Genomic DNA, 25,175 nt, shown 5'->3' with positions numbered 1-25,175 from the left:
GCCGTGCCCATAATACGTGCCACCGAGTGCACTGTGTCTAGACCGCTCTGTATCACTTGGCGAGCCGCCGCCTGTGCATCCGAAATAACCTCCTCAAAATCCTTCCAGCTGGCTTCAGGAACCTTAAGAGCTAGTGTTTGCAAAGAATCCATAAGGGCATGCACATACCTCCCCATCAGACAAGTGGCATTAGTTGACTTCAACGCCATGCTCGCAGAAGAGAAGGTCTTTTTAGCAACCTGATCCTGCTTCTTTGCCTCCTTTTCACAGGGCACCTGGAGAAAGGCACTCACATTCTTTTTGGAGCAGGCCGCTTGAATTACTAGACTCTCTGGTGATGGATGAGACGTCAAAAAAGCAGGGTCTTCAGGTGCAACCCTGTACCTTCTAGCCACACTCTTAGACACCGCAGGAGCCGACAGCGGTTTCTTCCACACCTCTAAAATGGGCTCCGTTAAGGCGTCATTAAACAGAAGCAAAGGTTCCACCACGGAACTAGGTGAATGCAAAACCTCAGTGAGAAGATTGGACTTAAACTCCACCGTAGGCAAAGTCAATTGCAAAAGTTCCGCAGCCTTCCTCATCACCACATAAGGCTGGACCTCCTTAGAAGGTGCACCAGAGCCTGAAAGTAACTCCCACTATGGAGAGAAATCCAGGCTCCCAGGTTCAGCCAGATCCTCAAAACAGTCCTCATCCAATTCACCTTCCTCCAAATCAGGATGTGACTCCATATACATCCTTTCTTCATAAAGGCGCTGTGCCCCCCTTCTGGACCTCTCCTTCACACGCCTCGCAGCCGGATCCACCAACAGCTCCGACGAAGCCGGGAACGACGTCGGCAATGAGTCCGAAGGCTCAGCGGGATGCTCTCGAGGACGCACAGGAACGGGCGACGCCGGAACCGGCGTCGACTACTTCGGCGGAGCCGGAAACTGCCAATGCGGCGTCGGAGCCGGCATATAAGGCATAAATGGCGCAGGAGGATAGGACTAAGGGACTCCAAGATTGAAAGCCAGAGGACCCATGGGACCCGAAGGTGCGCCAGAGGGGTACCATGCCCTTGAAAAGACGCCATACATAGCGTTCAGAAACGCTGATGGGTCCTGGCCTGGGGTTGGAAAGGGTGGCTGTAAACCCCCAGGCTGGTCTTGAGGAGGGTTTGGATTTGGCTCTTCGTTAGGCGCAGAACCCACGTCCACCTGAACCTCTTCTTCATCTCGGGCCGGGGACGGCGCCGAAGACTGATTCGAAGCCGGAGTCGGGGACTGCACCCGCGACTCCGAAGGCGAGGCCTCACCTTCTGGTTCTGAGACTTCCAGTGTAACCACCTTAGAACGCACCTTCTTCGGTGACCTCGACTCCTTACCGGAACGACGTCGGGACTCATGCCTCCATTTTTTTTAGGTTTCCACTTCGACTTCGAAGCATGGTCTGTAGCGGACCTCGAAGACGACCCCTCTCGAGATCTGGATCTTGACTTCGATCTCGACCGCACCCTTTGAGAACGAGACCTCGAAGATCTTCCTTTTCCAGCCTTCAGCTTTGCCACCAGGAGTTTGGTCTCTCTTTCCCTCAGGGCCTTAGGGTTCATCTTCCGACATGAGGAACATCCATTCACATCGTGGTCTGAACTTAAACACCAGATGCAGTTATCGTGCGGGTCGGTAATAGACATCATTTTACCGCACTCCCTGCAGGGCTTTGAGCCGGTCTTTTTTGTCGACATCGTCGACAGGATACAGAGAAGCAGAAAATGGTAACAAAAAGGCAACAAAGTACCAGTTGGCTACTGAGATTCCCGATAACAATTAGCGTCGACGACGCAGAAAAAAGGGAACTGATGTCATCACGCCGGCGTGGGCCTATTCTAGGCGTCGGTGACGTCAGCGGAGTCGCGTGCGAGGCCATGTCTCTATGACGTGCAAGTCCACGTCGGCGCGAGGCTACGAAAAGAACTTCCGAATGTTGCTGACGCAAGGGGGATATTCACACGGTGAGGAATCCACACGGCAGATGTATCTATCAGAATCCGCATCACCGGCGCAGGTTCGGCTAGAATTTGGCCTGCTGAATCAGAAGTTTCGCAGTATTGGTACTTTTGCGGAACTCTGTCATAAAGTACGTCTGTCAGAAGAAGACTCACTGGACAACCTGTGTTGGAAAGAAATCGAAATCCAGCAGAAACAGCATACGCCTCTCAGTTGGGGAGATTTCTTGACCCAATCCTTGAGCTGTATAGGAATCGAATCAATATGGGACTCGATGCCAGATTGAACCAGTTTTGACAAAATAATAAACCGTGCTGTCAAATGGAAATCCTATCTGGAAGACAAATCAAGAATCTCAAAGAGACGACACGAGTGGACAGTGATAAATTCATACTCCGGGATAAAGCCGCAGCCTTATTTAGAAAGTCACTTTAATATGTCACTAAAACAAAGATATATAGAACATCGGCTGGGCTTACAATTTTCAAAGGACTTGTTACCATCCTGGAAAGGTAGTCACACGGACCCTCTTTGTCGTCTGTGCGGGTATCAAAATGAAACATTAACCCACCTGCTATGTGTTTGCCCAGCTCTTATGGACTTAAAGGAGACGGCTTTTAAAGAACATTTTTTATAAAATGAACATTAGAACATGCAGGCAAGCTGTAATTCGATGGTTACATGGATCGTCACCCATGTTGGCCTGTAGGGGCGTCAAATACATGAGGGAAGCACAATCTCTCCTACGACAAGCGGAACCAGGGGAATCCAGAGAAGAGAATGTGCATACTTGAATAGTTCAGCCAAGTAAGAAGAATACAACTGAAATGAAATAAGTGAGAACTTTATAATTGTATGGACTAATCAAACCAACAAGATAAAACTTAAGCACATTATTTTTTATTGTTTATAACGAAGAATTTTTTTAATGCATTTTGTAATACGTTTTAATAATTATAAACAATAAACCTTGACTTGACTTATGGCTACTCTGAGCTGTTGTACCCACCTTAACCTCTGTGTGTATTGGTTTTAATCCACACAATTCCTACAGGTTCTTTTAAGTCAGGACTTTGGAGCGATGTGAGTGGTGGTCCCTCCATGGGTTGTATATTACCACCGATACTTCTTAATTTAGTGCCACAGTATCATGGGGTCTAGCTGGTAAAGATGACCTAGAAGGGTGCTAATTACTTTTAAATCGGCCTCTAACCATGTGCTAGTGCATCTTACCACACTGATGCTGAAAAAGTTGCTTGATGTTTCCCACAAAGTGCAACCTTTTTGCAGTACATATGTTACACGTTGCTTTGCAGCTGCCGTTAACATAGAATGAAGTTTGGCATCATTTAAATCTGCCTGCCAAACTAATTCCAGCTGGTAGAGCGGAACTCTCGTGTCAGAACCTGAAAGTGAAGTATTTTGGTTGATTATCATAGAAATCGGATTTAGTTATTTTTGCTAATACCTTACTTTTTAACACCTTCCATGCTGATGACGGCCGGGAGCCGTCATGGCACACAGTGCTCGCGTGCTGATGATGGCTTCCGGCCGTCATGACCGCACCCGCGATCGGAATGTGCCGCACAGGCGCAGAATCGCGGCCGTGCCCAAGGTGTTAAAGGACCCTCTACTATTCATGGCCTTTGCCCTACTGTAACCTTAGTTTATACCTCGTGATGGGTTCATTATAGGTGTCCACACGTGTCTGAGTGTTCTTTTGCGGTTCCTCCTCGTGAAATGGCTCTCCCTAGAATACACTGACCCATATTCCTTGAAGGGTCTGCTGTTGGATTACGTGTTCGAGCTGTATTCATAATGCAGACCTGCACCAAAACAGCCTTGTCTTAGCTTGGCAGCAGAAATTGTTTTGATGGGATAATTAAATGTACATTAGATTTAGCTCCACTGTAATGGGCTTTGCAATGGATCTACTCGTAGAGTATGTGACCTTGGAAAAAATGTCAGCGTTAATCTATCATTAATGCCCAACGTGGCCTGCTGTGAACTGCAAACCTCTTAGGTTTGTGCTCTGTGCCCCTGTTGCAAGCCATCGGAAGCCTACTTGTGGAAGGCTATCACAAGGTGCTGTCCATTCTCATTCTCCCCGGAACACTTCTTAAAGCTTTACTGTCTGAGTTGCTGGCCCCCGTTGTTTATGTAGTTGGGTTTAAATGTATTCACCTGAAGCTTGTGTTCTTGTCCGAGGTGTGAATTTGCATTGCCTGGGAGAACCTCCGGTTGGAATTGGTCGAAGCTGAACTGGACGGTCCTCCGACAGCAGCAGGAGTTCTGTGAACCAGTGTTGTCTGTGTGAGAAGTTGGCCTGATATATGATGCTCACTAGTTCTAGTGATCACCTTGTATCAGTCCAAACAACCCTTATGGTGATTAGTTGTAAGTCAACCTTATAGACCAGCTATCCTAATGGTAGCATGGACAAAGCAGTCTTAGGCTAAACTCTTTTGGCATGTGAAGCCAGCTGTTTTACCACATATAACCCCTTGAATAACAAGTGAAAGGACACCACACAAGTTGTTATAAAAATTAATAAGATATTTATTAATAACAAACACCTCTGAACTCTTTGAGGTCAGAGGGCTAAGCACATGACAAACTCTTAGGAAAAATACATTTAAGTTGCACGATTTACAATGGTGTCCTAGGGGCACGACAAACCATATACTTGAAACAATGGAATGCGAGGAAAGAAAATACTGTAAGGAGATCCAGAGGCTGGAGGATCGCTGGGACTACGCTACCAACTAGGTAAGTAAGGAGCAGGCGGCCCACGGGACTCGCGTGCAGAGTGGAAACTCACGCGAGATGCGTGCCAACGTCTATGGATGCTACAGTTTAAAGAGTTACGGATTCCGGACGAACCCGGCTGGATGGAGGAAAAACAGTGGACCTGGACACTAGGATAGTGAACACTGACTTCAGCACCTAGAAGCTTTAGTTACCTAACCCACAGGCTGCAGGTGCATAGGGCTGAAGTGGTGTCTGGTTTGCTGCGTTGATCCTGATGGAGCCTGAAACAAGTAGTTGCTGGCAGGCGGCCAGATGGAGGAGTCCGGTGGTTCCAAGGATGGAACTAGGAAGAAGTAGTCCTGAAAGGGAAGGGGACAGAGTCTCGGTCCCTAGCCAGTGACGGTGCTGGAACCAGGAGGGAACCAGATGCTGTCGCCGCGATCAGGTGGAGGACGAGATGCTTCTCTCTGTAGCTGCGCGGACCAGGAGCTGTTCTTTACGACCAGGCTGGGGGCACGAGCTGTCCCACGTAGTCTGCTACTGTTGACGGTGTTGGATCGTCGATCTGGTCAACAGGCCTTGGCAAGTGCAAGCCACGCGGTGGAACAAAGATGGCGTCTGGTGCGGACCAAGAGGGGCCGGGGTGATTCTCGTTTACAAGGAAGCAAGGGCCAGTCTGGGGGACCAAACCAGCAGTGTTGAAATCTTCGGGTCGTCTGAGGTCACTAGCCAGCCGGCAAGGGACCAGACAACAGGAAAAGCAGCAACCAGGCAAAAGGGCCCCACGCAGATCACCTGGATGCTGGGGGGCTGGTCTTTGATGCAGGAGCTGCGTCGGTGTGGGGCTTCTCAGACCCCAGTGCACTCACTTGAGGATCCCTCGGCGGTCGTGCTGGAAGCGCTGTGCAGGTTTCTTCAAGATGGCCGTCTCCAAGTTGCTCGTCGCACCCACGGGTCCCAGCTGTGCTGTGGATGTGGGTAGAGGTCAGAGGAATCTGGAGGTCCGGGTCTTGTCGAGCTGGGTCGTCTGGTTCCAGGAAGGAAGGACTTGCAGCAAACCGCACAGTAGCTTGATGGTGCCTGCAGCGCAGGATGGTCACTCCCTGACCATAGGGGAGATTCTTCAGTCTTCTGATATTCAGGAGGGCGAAGGTCAAGAGTTCTTCGTGGAAGTTGTCAAGATTAATCTAATTTGGAATGGGACTAGCTCCTACCTTTATCCAGCTAAAGGGGGCTGCACTACGACTAGTTCCCACCCCTGGTTGGGACCAGGAAGGGGGGTGGTTACACCCCCTATCCTTTGTCCGGTCTTTCGCCAGCTCTGGGGCTGGAGTGCCCCAGGAACTGGTTTAGACCGGAGTATGCACAGGGACACCTTGTGTGCCCCAGGCATGTCTCATTCCTTTCAGCCCTGTCCTACCTAATACACAAAATCCTGTCTGGGGTGGTGCTAGCACCTCCCAAGGCAGGAAACCCTTTGTCCAAGCCTCCCTCGCTGGAAGGACTCCCAGCAGCAGGAGGTCAGACTTGTGTCTGTGGTGGCAGCATCCATTTTGTGATGCTGAAGCTCGAGTTAACTTTAACCGGGGTTCACAGTTACATACATGTCGTGCCCCTCTAGAAGGGTGGAATGCTACCCCCGTCGCCAGAATTGGCGAGGGGGTAGTATTCCAATTCGTATGACACCTTACTCGACATGTTTTGATAATGCTATGCCAAAGTTAGCATTTGACCGCGAGGTTCATAATGCACTTAAGAGTATATGGTATAGCGTTCTCATGGAACAGCTATTAGGACTTGGTTCCGCAAGCTGCAAACGGGCTCAGCTCATGCCAGAGCACCATCTCACATAATTCCAAGCACTCTGCCTCTAGGATTGATAAGGCCTGCCATAGGAGTGACTGATATATATGTGTCCATTTTAGGGTTAGATATAGGGATACTATATCTAAAGCAAGGGATGATTACACCACCTTGCCCCAGCTGATTGATCAGCCAGTTGTGTCAGATTTGGATGGCCAGCCAGGGGTGGCATAATACATGCTGCAGCCCCTGGTAGGCCCTGGGTGCACCTATGCCCTGGGTACCTAAGGTACACTGTACAGGGGCTGATAAGGTGACTCAGTATCCAATTAGATATGTACCTAGAGTACATGGAATCCATTTTACAGAGGGAGCAGGAAGCCTGGGGTCCTGAATAGCAGGATCCCAGGCCAACTAAGTCGAAAACCAGCAAAACACCAGGCAAAAAGTTGGGGGCAACCATAGTCCGATATCCACCTTCCTACAGTCTGGGCCACCACGGGGCTATCAGGATCCGCCTGCACGGCTCCCTCTTGATCTTCACCAGTACGGGGGGGGAGAAGAGGAATTGGAGGAAAACTGTAAGCAAAGAAGCCAGACCATGTCATTGAAAACTCATTCCCCCAAGATCCCTTCTGGGGAAGCCAGCTTGCGAAGCACCGGCATTTCCTGTTCTCTCTTGTGGCGAATAGGTCCACTATTGGTGTCCCCCACCTTTGAAAAATGCTGTCCAGGGTCCCCTGGTCCAGCTCCCATTCGTTGCAGGACGATTTGAGCCTGCTGAGAGTATCCGCCTTGACATTTTGATCTCCTGGGAGATGTTCTGCTGACAATGATCTTCCTTGTTGAAGAGCCCATCCCCATATCTCCTGGACCTCCTGAGATAGGGAGAGAGATCTGGTTCCTCCCTGCTTGTTTAAATAGTGCATCGCCGTAGTGTTGTCTGTTCTTACCAACACCGGCGAACCTCCTATTCGTGGTAGGAAGGCTTGTAATGCTAGGCGGATCGCCCTGAGTTTCAGTAGATTTGTGTAATTGCTGTTCATGTACCTTCCCACGACCGCTGACTTGAAGGTCCTGAAGGAAAGCTCCCCATCCTTCTAGGGACGCATCTGTCGTCACCACTAATGGAGCCGCTCGTGAAAGAAAAGTCAGACCCCGAGATACATTTTCTTTTTGTGTCCACCATGCCGCTGCCTGAACCATAACTGGCGTCACTCGGATTGTGTCATCGAAGGATCCCTCTGCTTGACGCCACTGAAGATCGATCTGTTCTTGCCATGGGCGCATCCTTAATCTGCAGTGAGGCACGAGGGGAATGCAAGATGACATCTTGCCCAGCAAGGATTTGTACCAGCGGCTGAAACAGACTTTCTTTTTACAAAGTCTTGGAAGAGAGACACGATCTTCAGTTGCCTTTTTTCGGAGGGAAACTCCTTGTTGCAGTCCATGTCTAGTATTGCTCCCAGGAATGTGATCACTCTTGTTGGTTGAAGGTTTGATTTCCCTTCGTGTAGAGTCAAACCCAGTTTAGCAAACAAATCTATGCAGGCCTGTGTTGACGCCCTGGCTTGTGCTTTCGATGGTGTTTTGACTAACTAGTCGTCGAGGTAAGGAAATATTTGATGTTTTTGCTTCCTTAACACAGCCGCCACTGGAGGCAGGCATTTTGTGAACACTTGCGGTGCTGAATTTAGGCCGAATGGCAGTACCTTGAATTGATAATGTCTTCCGGCTACCAATAACCGAAGGTACTGTCTGTGTGCGGGATGGATCGTTACGTGGAAGTACGCATCCTGTAGGTCTAATGTAGTCATATGATCTCCTGGGTTCAATAACGAAAGGATGTCCTGTAGAGACATCATCCTGAAAGATTGCTTTTTGAGATAGGTGTTTAGGGATCTGAGATCCAGAATGGGACGCCATTGGAGCTTGTTTTTCTTGACAAGAAAAAACCGGGAGTAAAACCCCTTGTTCTCTTGGGCATTCAGTACCGGTTCTATTGCTCCCTTTCGGAGCATTGTCCGAATCTCCTGCTGGAGTTGATGCAGATGGCTGGTTTTCTGATGCATCGGTGGCGTACAAGGAGGGATTTGTAGAAATTCTAGGGTGTGGCTGAATCGAATAATGTTGACGACCCATTGGTCCGTCGTTATTTTTTGCCAATTTTGAAGATGGTGAGCAATCTTTCCACCCAGGGGAGCATTTGATCTCTGAAATGTTGACGTAGCCGGAAGATAAAGGTTGTCATTGCAGTTGGGTGTTGTTGTTCCCCTGACGGCCTCCCTTTCCTCTTTGAATTGATTTTGTATATCCTCTTGATTGACGCTGACTGTACTGTTAGCAGTAGGGCTGCGATGAGGCAGAATAGAGGAATATCTCCTTGGAAGCTTTCATCTCCATTCTGGGTTACTTTCCTTTAAATCTCCTTCACCAGTAAGCTTAAAGCAACAAGCATTTGCAATGCAATAGGTCTCGCATTATTAAAGTTTGAGCTATTGGTGCTGCATTCTTTAGCAATGCCAGTAGCTCAACTTTAATAATGCGAGACCTATTGCATTGCAAATGCTTGTTTTAATTTTCGTGTACAAGCGCGACCACCCACATTAGTACAACATCCTGAACAGTAAAAAATAATTGTGCCGTCACTTTGCACTGGGCGCAAACTGGAATATGAATGCAGTTGAGGTGCGGATTACCGCCATGCGTAGCACTTGGCAGAAGCTTCCCTGCCACCGTCCCTCTTAAGTTGGCTACAAAGTTGTGTGACTACACTGGGCAGGATTTTGACGGGGTCCTAGATGAACAGACCCAAGCGATGCCATGGTCAACAAGTCTCTGTGGGGCAGCACTGCTTTCATATCATGTTTGACAGAGGCTCCATGAGCTAGCATTGAGCTGTAGGCCCATGTCTTAATTCTGCCTTTAAGCATTGGTTCTGTTGAAGCCCATCTCCGATGACTGCTGAGCTTTTCTTGGTTCTCTGCTGGTCCTACAAGCAGGCTGCCTCGTGTTCTCAACGGTGTCCAGGGGTGCCTGCATATACGGAGGCCCTTCAGACAGCTTGCACGCTGCTGTCCAGTTTCACAATTCGTATAGTGAGTGCAGTGAGCGGCAAGAGGACTCTCTGCTCCGAAAGGCAACCGAGAGGGCCCTGAGCTGTGTCTATGGTGGCGCGGGAGTGGCAGGAAGTGTCTGCTGCAGCAAGGTATTCTGGTGGGAAGCATTAAGTCCCTTCTGTGGAGGTAGAAGGAAGTCTCTGAAGGCATGGTGTAGTGCCCCTCTTCTATTGTGTGAGGGCTGGAGGTGTTTCTGTGATGGAGTAGGAAGGTAGTGAGTGCCTACTGTTGAGACTTCAGGAAGTGGCAGAGAGGCGTCTGCCGGGGTGGAGTAGTGCACACCTACAGTTGTGTGAGGGCTGGAGGTGTCTGTGATCGAGTGGTGCACACCTACTGTTGTGTGAGGGCTGAAGGTGTCTGTGATGGAGTAGGCAGGTAGTTAGTGCCTACTGTTGAGACGGCAAAAAGTGGCAGAGGAGTGTCTCCGCAGGGATGGAGTAGTGCGCACCTACTGTTGTATGAGGGCTGAAGGTGTATGTGATGGAGTAGGCAGCTAGTGAGTGCCTACTGTTGAGGCGGCAGGGAAGTGGCAGAGATGTCTGCAGGGATGGAGTAGTGCGCACCTACTGTTGTGTGAGGGCTGAAGGTGTCTGTGATGGAGTAGGCAGGTAAGTGAGTGCCTACTGTTGAGACGGCAAAAAGTGGCAGAGGAGTGTCTCCGCAGGGATGGAGTAGTGCGCACCTACTGTTGTGTGAGGGCTGAAGGTGTCTGTGATGGAGTAGGCAGGTAAGTGAGTGCCTACTGTTGAGACGGCAAAAAGTGGCAGAGGAGTGTCTCCGCAGGGATGGAGTAGTGCGCACCTACTGTTGTCTGAAGGCTGGAGGTGTCTGTGATGGAGTAGGCAGGTAGTTAGTACCTACTGTTGAGGCGGCAGGAAGTCAGAGCTGTCTCCGCAGGGATGGAGTAGTGCGCACCTACTGTTGTGTGAGGGCTGAAGGTGTCTGTGATGGAGTAAGCAGGTAAGTGAGTGCCTACTGTTGAGACGGCAAAAAGTGGCAGAGGAGTGTCTCCGCAGGGATGGAGTAGTGCGCACCTACTGTTGTGTGAGGGCTGAAGGTGTCTGTGATGGAGTAGGCAGGTAAGTGAGTGCCTACTGTTGAGACGGCAAAAAGTGGCAGAGGAGTGTCTCCGCAGGGATGGAGTAGTGCGCACCTACTGTTGTGTGAGGGCTGAAGGTGTCTGTGATGGAGTAGGCAGGTAAGTGAGTGCCTACTGTTGAGACGGCAGGAAGTGGCAGAGATGTCTGCAGGGATGGAGTAGTGCGCACCTACTGTTGTGTGAAGGCTGAAGGTGTCTGTGATGGAGTAGGCAGGTAAGTGAGTGCCTACTGTTGAGACGGCAAAAAGTGGCAGAGGAGTGTCTCCGCAGGGATGGAGTAGTGCGCACCTACTGTTGTGTGAGGGCTGAAGGTGTCTGTGATGGAGTAGGCAGGTAAGTGAGTGCCTACTGTTGAGACGGCAAAAAGTGGCAGAGGAGTGTCTCCGCAGGGATGGAGTAGTGCGCACCTACTGTTGTGTGAGGGCTGAAGGTGTCTGTGATGGAGTAGGCAGGTAAGTGAGTGCCTACTGTTGAGACGGCAGGAAGTGGCAGAGAGATGTCTGCAGGAATGGAGTGGTGCGCACCTACTGTTGTGTGAAGGCTGAAGGTGTCTGTGATGGAGTAGGCAGGTAGTTAGTGCCTACTGTTGAGACGGCAAAAAGTGGCAGAGGAGTGTCTCCGCAGGGATGGAGTAGTGCGCACCTACTGTTGTATGAGGGCTGAAGGTGTATGTGATGGAGTAGGCAGCTAGTGAGTGCCTACTGTTGAGGCGGCAGGGAAGTGGCAGAGATGTCTGCAGGGATGGAGTAGTGCGCACCTACGGTTGTGTGAGGGCTGAAGGTGTCTGTGATGGAGTAGGCAGGTAAGTGAGTGCCTACTGTTGTGACGGCAGGGAAATGGCAGAGATGTCTGCAGGGATGGAGTGGTGCGCACCTACTGTTGTCTGAAGGCTGGAGGTGTCTGTGATGGAGTAGGCAGGTAGTTAGTGCCTACTGTTGTGACGGCAGGGAAATGGCAGAGATGTCTGCAGGGATGGAGTAGTGCGCACCTACTGTTGTGTGAAGGCTGAAGGTGTCTGTGATGGAGTAGGCAGGTAAGTGAGTGCCTACTGTTGAGACGGCAGGAAGTGGCAGAGAGATGTCTGCAGGGATGGAGTGGTGCGCACCTACTGTTGTGTGAAGGCTGAAGGTGTCTGTGATGGAGTAGGCAGGTAAGTGAGTGCCTACTGTTGAGACGGCAGGAAGTGGCAGAGAGATGTCTGCAGGGATGGAGTGGTGCGCACCTACTGTTGTGTGAAGGCTGAAGGTGTCTGTGATGGAGTAGGCAGGTAGTTAGTGCCTACTGTTGAGACGGCAGGAAGTGGCAGAGGAGTGTCTCCGCAGGGATGGAGTAGTGCGCACCTACTGTTGTGTGAGGGCTGAAGGTGTCTGTGATGGAGTAGGCAGGTAAGTGAGTGCCTACTGTTGAGACGGCAGGAAGTGGCAGAGAGATGTCTGCAGGGATGGAGTGGTGCGCACCTACTGTTGTGTGAAGGCTGAAGGTGTCTGTGATGGAGTAAGCAGGTAAGTGAGTGCCTACTGTTGAGACAGCCAGGAAGGAGGGTACATACAGGGCCGGGGAGAGCCGTCGTGTCGGGCGTTGCATCTCGTTCCCCTGCCCCCACCCTCCCGGCACCAGCTGCCCTCGCCCGGGCCCTCGGGTGCCGCAGCTGCCGCGGGGTGCTCTGCTCACCTCTTCCCTTCCCCCACCCGTGTCCAGGGCGCATTGTCACTTCCTGGACCGAGCCGAGTTCTGCAGTCTGAGGCTCCTCTTTCAGGAAGTGCCCTGGCCTTGGGTGGGCGTGGGCGCAGCAGCCCCTGAAGGTGTCAGTCCGGCCACGCGCCCGTCGCCGTGGGCAGGGGGTGCTCACCGGCCTGATCGAGTTCTAGAAGAAGGCTCCCCAAGGTACAGCGCCTGATTAATCAGATGGTGAGATAGCTCGAGAGGTTAGGTACTTGCTGCTGAGATCTATCGAGCCTGCAGCTGGAGGCCGCACCTTTCATCCTTCGGAGGTGGTTGGATTCAGTAGAGTTCATGCTTTTCCAGGGGTGGAGTGGCTTGTCGCAGACCCTGCCTCCTGTGTTCCTGCCTCTGCGGCTGGTCTAGTGTCCGGCCGCCTCTTCGGACGACCATTGCTGGCTGCTTTGCTCGCAGTCACGTGGGAGACCGTTTCCCGGAATGGGTTGTGCTCTTTCCCCCCCTTAGCATCTGTTCTCCCCTCCGGCTGGCCCCGCAGGGCAGCGTCTTTGGATATATGGCAGTGGAGTCGAACACTAGTCCCGGCTCACCTCGCCTGACCAGGATGTGGCTGTGTGGTGGGAAAATCTGGTCGCCTTCCAGATCTGGAACAAAAGGAGCGCGGCAGTGAACACTGTAACGTGCAAGCTTGGGTGTGACTCTCAGATATGTGGCAGTTACTGAGCACGAGTCGTGTGGGTGTGCGTTTCAGCTCTCTGGAGTGTTTTCGGAAGTTTACTGCTGTGTCGGTAAATAAATCAGGGTGAGTCTGAGACTGGGGACAAAACGCAAGGTGGAGCTGGAAGGAATGGGGTTAAAAGGGCTTTTTTTGTGACAGCAGGACTCTGTACAAAGAAGTCTACTTTTATTTATAGCTTCAACACATTGACTGCCTAGCTTATGTACCAGTAACATTGAGACTCTGTGCACTTGATTACCACACACAAAGATGATGGACGGAATGTTGGAACATTGTAAAACATTCACCCCCAGTTGCAGATCTGGGTTTAATCCATTCTTTTACTTGCCACGCCATTTCATTTTGAACCTAGTCATATTCAAATCAGCCTTGACCCTGTTCCTCGTGGGAACAGTCATGCCCGAACTGCCAGGCCAAGTCCTCCCTGGACGGGAAAACAAGCATCCTAGGACCGGTTTTGTGGTACCACCCTGGGTGGGTTCTTTAGACAGTCCAATGGGGCTACTTCCTCCCCTTCGAGACTACCCCCTCCCTCCATGCCTCCAACTTATGACCTGCTGACGGAAGATCACCTGACTTTGTCTCAGGAGGAAGTCATGACTCTTGGCCAAGGAAGTCATAGAGAGGGTTCTGGCGCCAGAAGTAGGCTGTGGTTCCTGCTACTGTATGGTCCTGGAAAAGGGCCTGCTACCTAGTCTGGATCTCCGAGCCCTCGACTACTTCTCAAAAAGGAAAAGTTCAAGATGCTCACTCTGGCTCAGGTCTTGTCTGCCCTTGAACCAGGAGACTGGGTGATCTCTTTGGACTTGGAGGATGCCTATTTTCACATTTCCATCCTGCCTGCCCATCAGCGATATCTTTGATTTTTGGTAGACCACAAGCAATTTCAATTTACTGTGCTCGCCGCTGTTCTTACCAGCACCCCTTGTGTGTTCACTAAGGTGATGGTAGTGGTTGCATCTCATTTGTAAAGATCAGGGTGGCCAGTCATTTTCTATCGATGACTGGCTGATGAATGCAGTCTCTCCCCCAACCCCAGGCTGTTGTCTCCCTTCTCCAGACTTCAATGAACCACCTACATTTGCTGGGTTACATGATCAGTGTGCTGAAGTCATACCAGACTCCCTCTCGGACGCTCCCTTTCACTTGTGCTGTTCGAAACATCTTACAGTTTAGGACCCATCTTCCTGAACTGCAAGTCCATGGTATTCAAGCTATGATGCAGATGTTTCAGCCTCTTTCCTGGGATTCACTGAGAATGACTCTTAGGCTACTGGGCCTCATGGCCTCCTGCATTCTGCTTGACAGGCCAAGATGGCATATGCTGGCTCTGCAGTGGGACCTGAAGTTGCAGTGTGCGTAGCATCAGGGAAATCTCTCCGACACAGTCCAGATCTTGTAGGGAACTGCACAGGACCTGCAGTTGGTGGCTGACCAACTGCAAATGGGTCAGAGGCAGACCCCTCTCCCTTCACCAAGCAGATCATAGAGATGCATCACTCCTGGGATGTGGCGACAATCTGGGAGAGGTGGAGCTCAGAGGACTCGGTCTCCGGCAGAATCTGGACACCACATCAACTTGCAGGAGCTGCGAGCGATTCTTTTAGCATTGAAAGCCTTTCTTTCTTCAATCAAGGGAAATCTGGTTCAAGTGTTCCTGGACAACATTACCTCCATGTGGTACTGTTCGAAACAGTTCTTTCTTTATTGTTTGATTATTTAAAATCTTTACAATATTGCAAATACATAAAATATACTGTAGTGATTAAAACCAATAAAAGCAGTTACACCATAAAATTCAATACATTTCATTAAAGTACTTCATTTTAAAACTTAATCTCCTAATTTTGTTTTCGCTATTAGTAGGAGCCTTACAAAGGTAGCGTTCATACCTATATCATTCGATTGGAGACATTTCAGAGCATGCCTACATGTCCTTATTCCACGTACATTAAAAGGTAATTTAAGCCGTGGATATACCATGTCTGTACCATTCAGGCATGTCTAGAACCTTATCTCTGTATCTTAAAATGGGGTTGTGCCAGAGGGATTCAAATTGGCCTCCCCTGATGCTTGTTGTCAGTAGTTTGTCGACGCTCAGAAGAGCTGTCTTTGTGTTCTTGAGGACAGGGTTGTCCTCCGGCGCCTTCTTTTTTCATTCCTTTCTTCTTTCACTCTCTCCTCTCTCTTTCCTCCACTCATGTATGCTCCATGTAAATATATATTTTTTTATATACAATAAAAAATTACAGAAATAAAAAAAAGGTAATTTAAGTAAAGATCTTCTTTCATTTTGGAGTCCAGGACAAATACATAAAAGGTGGACAATGTTCTCCTCTCCCTTTTTACAGAGTCTGCAGATTGTGCAACTTTCAGTATATTTCCACGGAGAGAGATGACAAAGTCCCGGGAGTATTCCAAATCTCGCTTTGAGAAGAATTTGTTTATTTTTTTCCGACCAGGGTGTTTCCAAGTATTCTTGCACCTTCTTTTTTTTTTTTGGTACCCATTTATTATTGTCCAAGCATGTTTTCTTTTTGTCAGACTATCTTTGTCATTTACGAGGGATAGTTGGTTTGTAGTTCTATTAATTATTTTTTTGAACAATGTTACTTACTGTGTTATTCCAGATTGTTATAACCGCAAACTCTTCTATCGCTTCCTTAAGATAGTTCCATGCAGTTGACTTTACATTATTATTTATTTCCATATTAACTGTGATATCTGATTATCATGACCATGTGGTACTGCAACAAACAGGGCGGGGTGGGGTTGTGGACCCTTTGCCAAGAGGCCCTGCTTCTCTGGACGTGGCTGGACACAGCGCGTATCCCTGGTGGTTCAACACCTGGCAGGTTCCCTGAAAGCAAGGGCGGACAAACTCAACCGACAATGCCTACCAGATCACAAATGGTATCTCTATCCATGGTATCTCTATCCAGAGGTGGCGCAAGACCTCTTTAAGCAGTGGGGAGGGCCTTGGTTATATCTGTTCGCCTCCGGTGACAACGTGCAATATCAGCAGTTTGGCACGCCGGAGTTTACAAGGCAGCATTGCTCAGACACTGTTTGTTTTGAGTTGAGCTCTGGCCTCCTTTATGCCATTCCATCCATACCATTCCTACCCAGAGTGCTCAAGAAGATCAGGAGCAACTGGGCCAAATGCATTGTTGTAACTCCAGACTGGGCATGTAGAGTCTGGTATCCCAAGCTTCTCCTATTGAGCATTGACCTTCGATCAGGCTGCCCCATTGGGGGGATCTTCTGTTGCAACAACAGGGGAGGATCCTCCACCCGAAACTGCCAACTAAATGCCCTCTTGCATGGAGATTGGGCAGCGGCTGTTGAGTACATGTGACCACCCTCCTGATGTTTGCAATGTTATTTTTGCGACTCTTCTACAAGACTGTGTACTCCTGCCGGTGGAACAAATTTGTAAAATATTGTACAGAAAATTCTATTGGTCCTCACCTGCTTCCCTCTCTCAGGTCTTACTCTTTATTCTGACCCTTGCCAAACAGGGCTGTGCTCTGAGCACACTCAAAAGATACCTTTTGGCTCTTTCTGAGGTTGCCAGATCAACCCTCTCTATTTAAATCCCCTATTGTAAATTGTTATCCCAAAGGGATTGTACAAATGTTTCCACCTGTTCCTTCATGCCTCAGTGGGACCTTAATTTGGTTTTCACCTTTTTGATGTGTGCTCAGTTTGAACACTTATGCAGCTGCTGCCTATGCCTGCTTACCATCAAAACATCCTTTTTAATGGCAATAACCTCTGCCAAAGAGGGTGCGTGAATTGCAGGCTTTGTCATCCAAGCCTTCTTACCCTGACAATCTTTCCTGAAAAGTTGGTGCTTCGTACTAGGGCTTCTTTCTTACCGAAAGTGGTTACACCATTACATGTTGGGCAATCGGTCACCCTGCATCACTATAAAGAATAGGAGCGACTCCAGTACCTGGACCCAAAAAGAGCATTGTCATCCTACCTTGCCTGCACTGGAGAGTTCTAGGTGGATGACAAACTCTTTGTAGGTAACGTGGGAGAGAAGGGCTATGCAGTGCAGAAAAGTTCCATCTCTTGATGGGCGTCTTTTGCATCAAAATCAGCTACGCTCTGGCCAAAAAGCAGCCTCCTGAAGGCTTATGGGCTGATACTACCAGTACTAAGGCTACTACCATGGCATTGCAACGTGGTGTCCCAGTCCTCAACATTTGTCAGGCAGCAACGTGGGCATCTCTGCACACCTTCACTAAGCACTACTGCCTAGACCGTCAAGTCTGCAGGGACTGCCTTTTTGGCCGCTCTGTTCTGCAGAATTCCTGTTCTACCTTGTCTGCAGTTCTTGCTCTCGGGATGGTATTGCTTAGGGTATCGAAAGTTCAGGAATCTGTGGCTAGATGTCTCTTATCAGATGGACAAGTTACTTACCTTCGGTAGCACCTTATCTGGTAGTGATATGGTCTAGCCGCAGATTCCTTACCGATCCTCCCTGCACTGCGGACAGGTTCTTAGTGTCAGGGCTGTTCTCTTTAAGACCCTATTTCTTCAGAAACGCACCGATGTCCATACACTTCATGGATCCTGGGGTGGAAAGTCATGAAAAGTAACTGGTGTCTGCGTGCTGAGGAGACACGGACGTCACAACGGCTGAGACCACTCCATCATGTGGGCCGATTGATGCCACCTATCGATGCACAAGGGTAATGCTTGAAGAAAAATCTTAAGGATCCAGTCTGACTCCTTTGGAAATTCAGAGGTAAGGTATCTGTGGCTTTATCATGTTTCTACCAGATGAGGTATTACTAAAGGTAAGTAACTTGTCCCAGTTACCCAATCAGCTTTTTTTTTCTTTACACAGACCACCTTTTGTGAGTATCGTATTACATCAGTTCTTACTCTGTTCTTGGTGTTTGAGATGTGCTCAAAGGGAGGCATTGATGATTTTTTTTCTTTCATATATGACAGCACTAGAGACTAGTTGGTATTTCAGTCCACCACATAAATGCCTGATGCAGCTTAGCTCTACTGTACTATATTGCAGTTCCGGTTTTATGGCCTGTAATAGCCAAAAACGGTGATTTTTTTTTTGTTTGTTTTGTTTCCTGTAGTAGATTTAAGCCCGAAGTGTTTGTTTCTGACAAGCTGTGGCGCGGGATGAAAGCAAGGTTGAATTTTTTTTTTAGTTGGCCAATGTCTGTAATTCTCAGACCAGAGTATACATAATTGTAAGTAGACCGTGACTTCACAGCAGACCAACTAGAACAGTTGTGTGCTACTCGCCAGAAAAGCGATTCAACACTCCCATCAGGGGTAACAAGCGCTATACGTATGCAAACCTATCTAAGCTGCAGAGGTCTAGATGCTAAACAGCCTTTTTTAATTGTAATATCACTAGTGTTAAATCTATTGTAGGGCTTCTTATCTACAGACGCCCCCCGTTACCCCAATTTTATCCTCTTTTATCAATTTTATCCTCTGAATCTTCATTCCGAAGATAGAGGAATAAAAGAATCTGAAGAGCTGACCCAAGGACTATGGACGATGGGTCTTAACCAATTGGTCCATACTCCTATGCATAGTAGGGGGTCATACGTTGGACAATATCTTTACTAATAGTATGGAGGTTGAAGCTCTGCTTCCGGTCTCTGTACTTTGGTCCGACTATTATATTCTCCCTTTCAGGATTATGAATCCTAGAAAGGTCCTCTACAGGCAGGGAAAACAGTCTGATCTCATAATGGTTCGGAAATGGGGCGCGTTAACCCAGGACAATCTTTGAGGAGAAACTGTCCTCGTACCCCTGATTTAGGGACCGAAACTGAGATAGCAGAGAATTTATTCTTTCTATGGATCAAGGAGGCAGTGGACTCCGTAATATCCCTGAAACCATGCAAAAGCACTCGTACGACTGCATCTTTAAAAGGGTTCTCTGAGGAATTGGCTCAGTTGAAAACGGGATGCAAACGCCTTGAACGCCAGTGGAGGAAGAACTATCTGGAGTAAAGGGAATTTTATACAGTGCAAAAAATTCCACAAAACCTCTTCCAAGTAGTCAAACAGCTGTCCTCTTTGGAACTTGTGACAGCAGCACTTTCTGCTTCTACGGATCACTCCGATAAGGTTGCAGACTTTTTTCTGGGCAAGATGGAAAAAATATATGCCATTTTTCTGGAAAGTAGCAGGAATTTTGTCCCTGCTCCTGTCATGGAAGTCCCTTGGACCGAGGATAGGTTTGTCTTTCACCCTCCTGTGGAAAGTGAGATCCTGAAGCTGATGGATGTTGTTAAATCAGGGTCGCCTTTGGATCCAGTTCCCCTTAAATTTTTGCGGCAAGGGAAGGAAGTCATTGCTCTGGTTCTCGCTGCACTTCTGAATATGTCCTTCAGCTCGGGGCAGGTTCCCAGCAATTGGAAACACGCCATGGAGGTACCATTGCTGAAAAAACCTTCTTTAGACCTGCCCTCCCAGAACATTTAAGACTGATCTCTCTGCTCCCTTCCTTTGCAAAAATTGCATAGAAACATCTAAATCGCCAACTGTCCATGTTCTTGGAAGAAAGCCGGGTTCGCCACGACATAGTCTGGCTTTCGGCAACTTCATATCACTGTGTCGGCCCTTCTCCTGGCTGCGGAGGCGCTGAGAACCACAGCCGACGAAGGAAGGACAGCTGCAATGATCCTTCTTGATCTGAGCTCTGTGTTCAACACGGTCTCCCACAGCCTTTTGTTGGAGAGGCTGCGGGAGGCTGGGGTCAGTGATGGCATCTGGGAGTATGCGAAAACCTTTCTGCAGAACAGATCCTTCCAGGTTATACAACATCCTTTTAAATAGAGTCTGCCCTCTGTTGCAGGGGGTGCCGCAGGGCCCGGCCCTCAGCCCGACTCTGTTTACTATTTACATGCGCCCCTGGCAGATATTGTATTGAGGCATGGGGTAAAGCTGGTGTCATACGCCGATGACACTCAGCTGATTGTTACTCTGGAGCAAAAGAAGTCTAGAATGGCATCTGACTTTAAGGTCCGCCTGGGTGCGCTCGCGAACTGGTTGAAACATAGCTGTCTTCATGTTGGACAGGCCTCATGGAAGGCCCCGTCCCTCCCCGCAATGCGGGGCCCGGACCCCTGCCCCTCCTATGTCCTCAACAAGAACCATCCCGGCGACTCACCGGGGCAACCCACGGCCCGTCACCAACGGGACCCCAGCTCCGGAACCCCCGGTACCGGCTGGCCCGGGGCCCCTTTCAGCCCCCCTGCCCCCAGCCCAGCCGCCATTTTGGGCACTACACTACAAGGCCGCGTGGCCTCAGATCGACCCCAACCTCGGGCCTGGCCAGGTCCCGACATCGAGGCACCACCATCCACCCAGGGGGTGAAGAGACCACTTGGCAGGTCAATGGGAGAAGGAGTGTCGGTGGCTCTCCTCCGCCAGGTGTCGATCGCCCCCAGCCTCCCCGGGCGCTGGCTCCACCCCCCTGCTGGGTGTCTGGACTCCCTCATCCCGGACCTCCCGACCTCCAAGTGCGAGGGTCCGGACATCAAAGGGCGCCAGACCTATAACTGGGGCAGCTCCAGAACAGGAAGGCAGTTGTATCCTGGAGTCGAGAGACACAGAGACAAACTCATCCTTGGAGGCCTGCTGGCGCTGCCGCGGCTCCTTGTGAACCATCTTCGAAGCCTGCTGGTGCTGTCGCGGCCCTCTTTATCGTGAACCATCGTCCAAGCCTGCTAGCGCTGTCGCGACCCTCTTCATCGTGAAACCATCTTTGAAGCCTGCTGGCGCTGCCGCGGCTTCTCCTTGTGAACCATCGTCGAAGCCTGCTGGCGCTGCCGCGGCCCATCCTTGCGAACTCCCCAGCTCGAGGATTGCGAGCTCCATCTCCCACTGCTCCCGTGCCGGACCGGTACTAAGACTGTACAGCTACCCCTTTTCCCCAAAGAGACTAGAATTGGCAGGATCCTCGTATCCTGGTCCCGCTGTATCGTTCATCACCTTGCCTCAAGATTTCTATATAAAGTGTGCTGAACTCATCTTTGTGTGGTGTCCATCTGTGGGGGGGGAAGTACTTGTCTGTACGATCACCGGAGAAGGCCCTCAGCGGAGGCCTCTCCCCCTGTACTCGGCCGACCCTCCGGGTCTCCGTCTAACATTGGTGGCCAGCGGCGCGATCCGAGCCGACGCATAATCGTACAGAGAGTAACTCACCCCACGACACACAGCCACCATGACGACAAAGAGTGGAACAACGGAAAAATTCCTGATGGAGAAACTAGAAGAATATAGCCACAAGGAACTAAAACAATTCTGTATAGAACTGGGCATTGCTACCACAGGACTGAGCACGAAAGATGACCTCAAACACGCCTTGGAGTCTTGGGTGGAGACGGAAACGCCCTTACCCCAAAACCAAAGCCTCGAGACCACCGAAACAAGCACCGCTCCTACAGAGGAAAGAAGACCGGGCCTCTCGTCCGAGGAGGCCCGAGAACGGGAGAAGAGCCGGCTCCACGAATTGGAACTGGCTCGACTTCGCTTAGATGGAGAACTCAAATTGGCGGAACAAAAAATAACACTAGAACACTTACGGCTCCGAGAGGAGCGAGAAGAGAAAAAGAGTCAGAGGGAGCTGGAAGAGAAAAGACTAGCCTACGAGCATGAGCGCAACTTGAAGGAACTAGAGATTCGGAGACAGAACAAAGACCTCGGAGTCCCCGGGCACCAGAGCCCTCCTGTCACTACGGACCCCAAGGTCCACATCCCCAAGGATGTCGTCAGAGAATATTACCGGAACGATGATATCCAGCAATGGTTCAAAGCCTACGAAGTAGCAATGACCTCCCACCGGATCCCACGGAGCGACTGGGGAGCCGGCTTATGGGGGAGGTTTGTCAACGAAGGGCGAGACGCCCTGCTGCAACTCCCTGACCATCAGATGACGTCCTACGACCACATAAAAGCCGCCCTCCTCACTCGATACGGACTCACGCCTGAGATGTACCGTCAGAGGTTCCGCGACTGCAAACGAATCCCGGGTACAACTTGGGTGGAGTACGTGAACTTCTTTAGCCGAGCCTTCGAGGGGTGGATCAAGGGCAGCCAGGTGACCACTTACGAGCAGCTATTCGACCTTATTGTATGGGAGCACCTCTCTAATAACTGCTTCGTCGAGCTCAGGCAGCACCTCCTTGACAGTAAACTGACTGAACCCCGAAAACTCGCCATCGAAGCAGACCGATGGGAGAGCACACGAGTTCCTCTAAACTGGCCCAGCGAACAGAACAGAGCCTCCCAAGGGCCCCATCGCCCCCGAGGGGGAGGGGGAGGCCAGGGTCGGGGCAGAGACACCGTCCCGGTGGCTCCCACCAGCAACACCCCGCCCCCGGCCGGAAGAGGAAGCCCTCCGACGCGACCAGGGTTCCGCGCCAACGTTACCTGCCAACGATGCCAACGACCCGGCCACTACGCCAATGATCCCAACTGCCCGAAAAACCAGAGTCCCATGCCCCGCCAGGCCGCTGCCGCCGCCCTGGGAGAAGAACAAGCCCAAGAAGACACCGAAGAGTACGAGCCAGACCAGCCCGAGTGGGAACCCGCCGCTATGTCCCTGGTCTGTCTAGGGGAAAGAGACCTCGTCCCGCGGGCGCCCCTTCCCGCCAACACTCAGAAGTACAGCCAGTGGGTCACCATTAATGGACACCGGGCTGAAGCCCTCCGCGACACCGGGGCCAGTGTGACCGCAGTCCGCTGCCATCTGGTGACCCCGGAACAGATCTTACCAAATGTACTTTGCCCAGTGCGGTCGGCCGACAACTCCGAGAGCCTGTGTCGGATGGCCTGCGTTCCCTTCGAGTGGGGAGGGGTATCCGGCATGCTAAAAGTGACTGTCCGCGACGATGCCCCCGTAGACTGCCTCCTGGGGAACGACCTCGAAAGTTCTCCCTGGTCAGCCGTTGAGCGAAGAGAGCACCTGGGGATGCTGGGCCTCCCTGAATGGGTCTGCGTAACGACCCGGTCCATGGCCGCCCGCGCCATCCCCAGTCCCGTAGAACCAGAATGGCCAGAACCCCCTCCGCCGATCGTCCCCGAAGGAGCAGCCCCGGAGCCCAGTTCCCCGGAGTCCAGCGAAGAAGGACTTGATCGGCTCCGGGACCTTCCCGAACTGGCCCAGTGGCGTCAAGAGGGTGGCCCCACTCGGGAACAATTCCGACAGGAACAGAGAACGTGTCCCTCCCTCGAGGGACTCCGACAGCAAGCCCTCACCCAGAGCGCAGGAAACACCTCGGGGGCCCACAGGATTTATTGGGACAATGACCTGCTCTACAGTGAGCAAAAGATTGCCGAGTTGGGGGCCAGCCGGGTGCTTGTGGTCCCCCTCCGCTTCAGAGACTTCCTCTTGAACCTAGCACATGATGTGCCTCTTGCCGGACACCTGGGGCAGGACAAAACGTACAGCCGCCTGGTGACCCACTTCTACTGGCCGAAGATGCGGAATGATGTAAAAAACCACTGCCGGGCCTGCCCAACCTGCCAGGCCAGCGGGATGAGCGGCCGAAAACTCAAAGCACCCCTGCAGCTTTTTCCCATCGTCACCACCCCGTTTGAACGGGTGGGAATAGACATTGTGGGGCCCCGGGAGCCGTGGACAGCACAAGGACACCGGTTCATCCTGGTCCTGGTGGACCACGCCACCCGCTATCCCGAGGCCATTCCTCTTCGGACCGTGACGGCGCCCGTGGTGGGCCGAGCCCTGATGGGGATCTTCTCACGGGTGGGCATCCCCCGGGAAGTCGTCAGTGACCGGGGCACGAACTTTATCTCCAAATACATGAAGTCCCTATGGCAACAGTGCGGGGTCACCTACAAATTCACAACCCCCTATCACCCGCAAGGAAATGGGCTGGTAGAGCGGTTTAACCGCACCCTCAAGGGGATGATCATGGGCCTGGAAGAACCCCTACGTCGCCAATGGGACGTGCTGCTCCCGTGCCTCCTGTTGGCTTACAGAGAAGTCCCCCAGAAATCCCTGGGCTTCAGTCCGTTCGAACTACTGTATGGACAGCCCGTCCGGGGTCCCCTCAGCCTGGTCAAAGAATGGTGGGAGGTGGCCCCTCAGAAGACTCCTCCGGATGTATACAAGTACCTCCTGACCCTCCGTAACCAGACCCGGCGATTCAGGGAACTTGCCAGGGCCAACCTTGAAGCCAGTCAAGAAGACATGAAGCGATGGTATGATCAGCATGCCTCCTCCATCGAGTTCGAGCCGGGACAACAGGTCTGGGTGATGTCGCCGGTTGAACCTTGCGCCCTACAGGACAAATGGATGGGGCCCTTCAAAGTAGTAGAGCGCAAGGGTCCAGTCACTTACCTGATCGACATGGAGTCACCCCGGAACCCCCTACGGGTCCTCCACGCCAACAGACTCAAACCCCACTTCGTGCGCTCTGAACTTAGCCTCCTGATGGCTACCGACAGTGGGACTGAAGAGGACTCCGAGCCCCTCCCTGATCTGCTGAAAACGCTCAAAGGACGGCTCCGTGGAAGGGGTCAGACTCTCCGATGCCTTATCCCCAGGGCAACGCCAAGACTGTCGAGACCTTCTGCTCCATTTTGCCGATCTGTTTTCTCTCATCCCCGGGGTCACCCCCTGGTGCCTTCACGACGTAGATACCGGGGATAGCCCCCCTATCCGACACAGGGCGTACCGAGTGCCGGATCGAGTGCGCACCTGCATCCAGACAGAAGTCTCCAAAATGCTGGCTCTGGGAGTGATCGAGCCATCTGACAGCCCCTGGGCCAGCCCGGTCGTGCTGGTCCCCAAGGCTACCGCCCCGGGCGTCGCCCCCGAGCTCAGGTTCTGTGTGGACTATCTGGGTCTGAACGCCGTTACCAGGACCGACGCTCATCCCATCCCCCGGGCAGATGAGCTGATTGACCGCATGGGGGCCGCCCGCTACCTGAGCATCTTCGACTTGACAGCGGGCTACTGGCAGATCGGC

The 25,175-nt window shown here is 51.2% G+C and overlaps 1 protein-coding gene across 11 annotated transcripts in view; it reads left to right on the top strand.

Moving 5' to 3' along the window:
* The window catches only part of GATAD2A (GATA zinc finger domain containing 2A), a 414,177-nt gene that overhangs the window by 79,016 nt on the left and 309,986 nt on the right, over window positions 1–25,175 (top strand). For 2 of the 11 annotated variants that reach the window (XM_086946838.1, XM_086946845.1), the window contains exon 1: window positions 12,649–12,671. The exons of 7 other annotated variants lie outside the window; for them this stretch is intronic. In XM_086946838.1, the coding sequence (XP_086802964.1) occupies window positions 12,669–12,671 (3 nt within the window). In that variant the 5' untranslated portion in view covers window positions 12,649–12,668. 2 more of the 11 variants (XM_086946842.1, XM_086946837.1) reach the window with 2 other exon arrangements.

This window comes from Lissotriton vulgaris, chromosome 12 (genome assembly GCF_964263255.1).
Source record: "Lissotriton vulgaris chromosome 12, aLisVul1.2, whole genome shotgun sequence".
Lineage (NCBI taxonomy): Eukaryota > Metazoa > Chordata > Amphibia > Caudata > Salamandridae > Lissotriton > Lissotriton vulgaris.
The sequence above is the reverse complement of the archived record's forward strand: the minus strand, read 5'-3'. Positions and strand labels throughout refer to the sequence as shown.